This window comes from Myotis brandtii, unplaced genomic scaffold (genome assembly GCF_000412655.1).
Source record: "Myotis brandtii unplaced genomic scaffold, ASM41265v1 scaffold14, whole genome shotgun sequence".
NCBI lineage: Eukaryota > Metazoa > Chordata > Mammalia > Chiroptera > Vespertilionidae > Myotis > Myotis brandtii.
The window spans coordinates 785,380-792,467 of NW_005354999.1; the positions used below are offsets into that span (position 1 = coordinate 785,380).

General features: G+C 38.7%; 1 protein-coding gene across 5 annotated transcripts in view; it reads left to right on the top strand.

Annotated features, from left to right (window-relative positions):
• MAP9 (microtubule-associated protein 9) overlaps positions 1-7,088 on the top strand; it is a 29,261-nt gene that overhangs the window by 14,883 nt on the left and 7,290 nt on the right. For 4 of the 5 annotated variants that reach the window (XM_014535212.1, XM_005860773.2, XM_014535215.1 and 1 more), the window contains exons 8-13: positions 969-1,039; positions 2,046-2,214; positions 3,237-3,326; positions 5,086-5,247; positions 5,374-5,519; positions 5,699-5,831. In XM_014535212.1, coding sequence (XP_014390698.1) covers positions 969-1,039; positions 2,046-2,214; positions 3,237-3,326; positions 5,086-5,247; positions 5,374-5,519; positions 5,699-5,831 — 771 coding nt within the window. Of the gene's footprint in view, positions 1-968; positions 1,040-2,045; positions 2,215-3,236; positions 3,327-5,085; positions 5,248-5,373; positions 5,520-5,676; positions 5,832-7,088 lie in introns of those variants that run through there. The other variant, XM_014535216.1, reaches the window with a different exon arrangement.

Genomic DNA, 7,088 nt, shown 5'->3' on the forward strand with positions numbered 1-7,088 from the left:
TCCACTCAGCCAGCCTTCCTGTGGTTCTGGATGATGTCTGTTCCGTCTTTTAGTTGTATTTTTGAAGTGGTTGTTCGAGGCAGCAGACTCCGGTGTTTACCTATGCCGCCATCTTGGTTTTCTCCGATTACACATATTCTAATATCTCCTTGTACATCACTCACATAGGTGTGAAAATCTCCATCAAGTATTTTCAAAATTTCTTCATTTAATTTATGAATGTGCTCATTTTTAGGACAAAGAATCTCACAATTAGGTATATTTTTAATATTATTTATAGATACACTATTTCCATAGGTAGATTCAGTAATCCATTACAAATCATTTCATGGGGATTTCAATAACATCCATTCCTAAATGAAAACTGCTATCAAGTTTGCCATCTCCAAGTTTTACTAACCATTTGCTATAAGTGGAATACTCAGATATCATATTTGTTTTCAGAGACAACTGTCTGAAACATCCCCAAACACCACAGTACTTTAAACTCGTTCATACTATGGCCAATTGCATAGCATGCGGCGCAACACTGAGACATTGTCGAAAATCCCCTCCCAGGAGGAGAACTTTCTCACCAAATGTCACATTCAAATTCATAATTTCTCTTAATAATCTATCTATAGCATTTATAGCATGACTGGATACCATGGTGCATTCATCAATAATGAGAAGTTGGGAATATGTATCGCGCATGCATGAGTCAGCGTTTATTTTTAAATTGCCAGTGTGCGTCATATGTACTGGACGGTAGGATGGTTGGACAGACATATGGTCAGTCACTTAGCCTTATATATAGATAGTCTGTCAACTCTCTCTAAAATGTAACATCCTTTGTTTCCAGTGAGTACTGTACTTGAACACTCTGTAGAAATTTAAGAAACATTTGTTTACTACTGACAGTTTGACTTCCAAGCCTCACTGTGATAGTTACGGGAAGTAATCCATCTATGGCCTTTTCTGTTTATTAGAAAACAACTGAAGATAGAAATAAGAAGAATAAACAGTCAGCAAATAATAGAGCATCCAGTGCCTCTGGCAGGTAATCAAGTTCTCATCATCTCTGATTTATGGGTTTACATTACACAAAGCTAGTTTTAACTGAACTTCTAAATTGCATTTGTTGTTACTTGATTTTCTCTTAATTCCCATCTCATGAGATAAATGGAGTAGTTTCTTCATGATATAAACCCTAAGTTGATTAGGATTCTCCATACTCCACATTCCTTCTGGGATAGAGTTTCTCCTGATTGTCCTGAGACAGTAGATATAAAGTGGTAATAAAGCTGAGGTCCAGCATTATATTTCTCTATTATGTGTTTTTTACTAACACATGAAAAATTATACTCAAAGCCTTGAGGTTCTATGGACTAAGTTGTTAAACGCTGATGATGGTGATAATGAACATTAACTCATAAATGCTAATCAAACCTTCGGAATCTTTTAAATTATCATTGATCGACTAGAACAGGGTCAGCACGCTGTCTCCGTAAGTTGCCACTTGGTACATTTGTTGTGCTTTGTGGACCGTCCAGCCTGGGTTGTAACTCCTCAGTTCTGCTGCGGAGGCCAAGAAGCAGCCACAGACAATATGGAGCTGTTACTTGGTTACCTTCTTTACCAAAACAGAGGATGAGCCAGATTTTCCCACCAACCCCTGAAATAGAGGATACCATTCTAACTTGATATTTAGAATAGTTTATGTAACAAAGTAACACAAGAAACTGTTAAAACTTACTTTATTAATATTGGGATTTTTTTTCAGGTAACTTATGATACAGTCCATGCTTGTTAAGAATGTTCTCATTGCAAATACCTAAAAAGAGCAGTCACTTTAAAGTTATATAACTGGAAGTTACAAAATTTAAAATATCTCGAATGGGTCTCTGTATAATAAGAACAGACTATACATGATATTCAAAGCAATTATAATTTATTAAGTTAGAATGTAGTTTTCAAATGTAGTAGTTGCAAATTCTTACAGATGTTTTTCAATGAAGTCCAGTTTTAATACTTTATCTTGATTTATTTGTTGCTGTTTTTTTCAGATTAATGACCTCTGAGTTTTTAAAGAATTCTAGTTCTATAAGGAGAACTCCATCAAAAACTACCTCTTCTCACTATTTAGGGACTTTGAAAGTCTTGGATCAAAAGTCCTCACACAAACAGAACAAAGAACCTGACAAAGCAGATAACATAAGGGCAGCTGTTTATCAGGTAAAAAGTAATAACAATAATAATAATTGTAAGAACTAATCACATAAGGTTACCTGTTTATCAAGGAATAAAATTACCCCATCAGAAATGATAATTTAATACTTAATTTATTGGGAAATATATTTTTTTTAATGCCCCAGCAATCTTTATATATTAGAACTAGGGGCCCAGTGCACAAATTCGTGCACCTCAAAAGGAATTGTGGGCCACCAGGCTGAAGTAGGCACAGGGGTGGGTCTCAGCCCATCCTCCACGCCCCTGTCTGGCCCCTGGTCCTCTGTCTGCCGACACCCTGTTCCCACCACCGCTGCTCCAACGTGCTGATGGTGCTGGACCCGCTCGCACTTGCTGACAGCATGGATTGACTGGGGCCGGCGCCAGCAGTGGGTGCAAGCAGGACTGGCACCATCAGCTGGTGTGAGTGGTGGCTGCTGCCCCGATCCGCCTTCAGGAGCAGGGGGATGTAGAGAAACCCTCAGAGGCAATCAGGGACGGCAGCCTCCACTCACACCCTCTGATGGTGCCAAGCGATTGGGACTGACGCGGGGCACCAGCAGCGGGTGTGAGGGGCGGCTCCGGCACTGGCTGTGGGTGCAAGCAGCAGCTCTGACACTGGCAGTGGGTGCAAGCGCCAGGCAGGACCGCGGCGCGCGGGAACAAAAAATTTTTAATAACCACCAGAGGCTTGCCCTGATGACAGCAACTGGCGCCTGCCTTGGTCTGGTGCCCCCGCTCACCTGCTCCACCATCCCACCGCAGCCGATGCCCACCATGTTCTGCACACACCCCCTGGTGGCCAGCGCACGTCATAGTGACCGATTATTCAGTTGTTCCGGTTGTTCAGTCTATTTGCATATTAGCCTTTTATTATATAGGATATTAACAGAAAAAGAAAAATAATATAGAATTTATAAAATCTATTTTGATTTCTATAGCTTTTAATATAATATTTCAGAAATATATAAGAACTCAAATTCATTTTGGAAACTTTGAATATCATAGCTTTATTCTTGTTCTCACAGGAGTGGTTAGAGAAGAAAAATGTAAAAATACATGAAAAGCACAGAATTAAAAGGATTGAAAGTGAAAATTCAAGGATCCAAAATGAACAGGTATTCTGAAACATAAAAGTAAACAATATTCTAGATTTTTAAGTCAGTAAAACATCTCAGTATTAAATATTTCTAAATCAACTGTTTTTTAAATGGCAGAATAACTTGTATATAAAATAATTGATTTCTGATTTTCTCTGGAGCTTTATACATTTTTAGCTTGATATAAATATGTTATATCTATTTTATATGAAAAACAGATACACAGATTTTTATTTTTTATATGTATGGAATAGCTTTAGCACTATTGATTATGAACTTAATTATTGCTTGTGACTACTTACCTACTTCACTCTTAAAAACTGATTTATATTCTTACAACTTAGCCAAGAATATAAAGGGCTATTAACATTAATCTTCAGTTTTCCTTTTTCTAACTTGGATTTTATATGTATCTTTAAGACCAGCCCCTACCTGAGCCCTTGACCCACATCCTTCCCATTGACTGGAGCTGAACTCTTGTTTACTTCTCTCCTGTGCTTCAACCTCTGCCTCTAACTCCTACTTGATAGCCTAGCATGCTGAGTTCTTTCCCATCTTCTAAAATAAAAGCCCTGAGGAAAAACAAAAAACAAAAATAAACCTAGCAACAACAAAAAAATTTCATTATGCTGTATAGTACTTAAGTAGGTTTAGAAAGAAATTTCCCAAACACAGTACTGTGTGGAGCAGCCCTGAAGGGGGCGTGTCTGTACACCTGTCACCATGTTTGCAGCATCTTACTGCTGTGGTCAGTGCCAGACACTTCTCAGTTGATCTTCACAACTCAGTGAGTTAGGTAGTCCTTCTACTTCTAAATTATGTTATCTCCATAATAAGGCTTTATATCACTTAATGTTAATCAGTATTAAGGCAAGTGTGGGATATTATGGGATTAGATGGAAGCAAGTAAAGTAATAACATACTTGCTAATAACACTCACCTACGTATTTTCCAGTCTGCCACACGTTCACCATTTGGACTATGTTTACGGAGTAAGAATTTTATGCTTTGATGTCAATCAAAACTCTGTTCAAAGCAGAGATCTGTAGCTTACTGTGTGATGTGGCCAAATTCCCTTACTCAGAATCTACACTAATAAAAGAGAAACATGGTAATTGGCGTACGACCGCTACCCTTTTCATTGGCTAATCAGTGCATGACAGGGGGTGGCGCCCCAACTACCCAATCGGCCCTGCTCTGAGCCCGACCAGGGGCTGCACCTAGGGATTGGGCCTGCCCTCTGCCACCCGGGAGAAGGCCTAAGCCAGCAGGTCGTTATCTCCCGAGGGGTCCCAGACTGCGAGAGGGCACAGGCCGGGCTGGGGGACCCCCTCCCCCCCGCCCCCCGAGTGCACAAATTTTTGTGCACTGGGCCTCTAGTTTCTTTATAAGCCTAGTACTTTGCTGTTTTTCTTTTACTTAAATATTTTATTATGAACATTTTACAGTACACTGAGCCTATTACAGATTATATTGCTGATGTTTGTATACACTTTGAAAAAAAAAGTTGATTTCCTTCTCATGAATAGTAATAGATCAATAGCTGATAAAATGTATTTTTGTAAAGGACATTTTAAAATGCAGTGAATAGTTCAGAATATATTTTTCATAAATTAATTTGTATAAACCATTCTAAATAAATTATCTGCTTTGAAACATAATTTCTATATATGATGCATATCAAGGAAATTAAAGCTAAATATATTTGGGGGTATATTTGTATTTGTCTAGCTATTTGTACATATGTATATAACTATCTACTTTTTCTCCAAAATAGAAAAGAGCTGCTAAGAGAGAAGAAGCCTTAGCATCATTTGAGGCCTGGAAGGCTATGAAGGAAAAGGAAGCCAAGAAAATAGCTGCAAAAAAAAGGCTTGAGGCCAAAAACAAGAAGAAAACTGAAGAAGAAAATGCTGTGAGAAAAGAAGAAGCACAACATGTATTTGACAGCTTTGAATATTTTAATTCATTTTAAATATTTGAAATCTGAATTAGTGATTGACTGTATTTTTACTGACTTTACAATATTCATAATAAATCAGAAAATCATTCTGAACTTTTTCAGGCTTTTGAAAGATGGAAAGAAAAAAAGATAGAATACCTTAAAGAGAAAAATAAAAAGGAAAAAGAATATGAAAGAGCAAAGAAACAGAAGGAGGAGGAAACTATTGCTGAGAAAAAGAAAGACAACCAAACTGCTATGGAAAAATGGTAATCCAAAATAATCAATATTTTGATAGATTTTAAATTGGTGGTACTCTAGGATTTCTAAAAATTATTTACTTGAAATTTACTAATGCATCTCGATTTCCTTATTTCAGAGATACATTAGGAAATGTTTATTATATGTTCTCCTTTAACTTTCCAGTGTTTTATACTATCCTACATAGGAATGAAAAAAAGGAAGCTTTTTTGAAAGAAAAGGGGAAAGAGAAAATCAATGAAAAAAGGAAAGAAGAACTGAAAAGAGCTGAGAAAAAAGATAAAGATAAACAAGCTATTGATGAATATGAAAAATGGCTGGTAGGTTTTGTTTGCTAATGCACTTATATATTTTCAATGTATTTTTTTATGTGATGTTTTTGTCCCTAATTTAAGTTCTATTTGTCCCTGCCTACTGACCATTTCTATCTAGAAGCTACCCTATTGAATTCATTCTCTCATTTCTCACTTCTCTGCCTTCCTTCTCAATGTCACTTGTTGACTTCTTTTTTCCATCTGTGTTCTGTTTCCATAGCATGCAAGGTCTCATAATCTTATTCATCTAGCTTTTATTCTCGTCTGGTACCACTCTCCTATCTTCCACCAGCTTTTATTCGCACTGGGTCTCTTGTTTCTGCTCACATCCACAGTTTACCCCCCTTGTCAGAGCTCCCACACCTGTTCTTTCTCCTTGAAATGCTCTCTCTTCTTTGCATCATGAGTGGCTTCTCTTATCCATCATGTTTCACTTTCAAATGACTGTTCCTGGATCCACTTATCTTTGAAAGTGCTCCCTTTTGTTCTTTAACAAGCTTAGCAGTTTGTTTATATGTTTTATAAAAATTCACATAATTTGGATTGTCTGTTCTTTAATTGTTTATTAACATCCATTTTACAAGTGGCCTGAGGGAGAAGGGTCATATCAGTGTGTTTGGATTTTATAATCACTTTATGCATGGTACCCTGAGTAGGATCTCAGTGCTTAACAGTTGAACAAATAAATACAAATTGAAGCAGAATAGTACCAGTACCAGTAGAATAATAGACCCACAGGACACCGCAGAACCTGTTACAAGTAAGGATGTACTATCTATCTATATATATAAAAGCCTAAGCGACCGAACGACCGGTCACTATGATGCGCACTGACCATCAGGGGGCAGACGCTCAACGCAGGAGCTGCCCCTGGTGGTCAGTGCGATCCCACAGGGGGAGCGCCACTCAGCTGACTGACAGGTGCCAGAGGCAGGGCTCATAGCTGGCAAGCGCCACTATGGCAGCGCAAGCCTCTCTCAATCAGGACTGACTGGGCACGAGCCCACAGCAGGCGCAACAGGGCTAAGATGAGCGGGAGCGGCAGGCAGGAGCCGCAGACGGTGTTGGACTGTTAGTTTCGGCTCAACCACCACAGGCCACGCCAAGGGACCCCACCAGTGCACGAATCCGTGCACCGAGCCTCTAGTCTACACTAATAAAAGAGAAACATGGTAATTGGCGTACGACCGCTACCCTTCCCATTGGCTAATCAGCGTATCCTTATGCAAATTAACTGTCAGCCAAGATGGCGGCCGGCAGCCA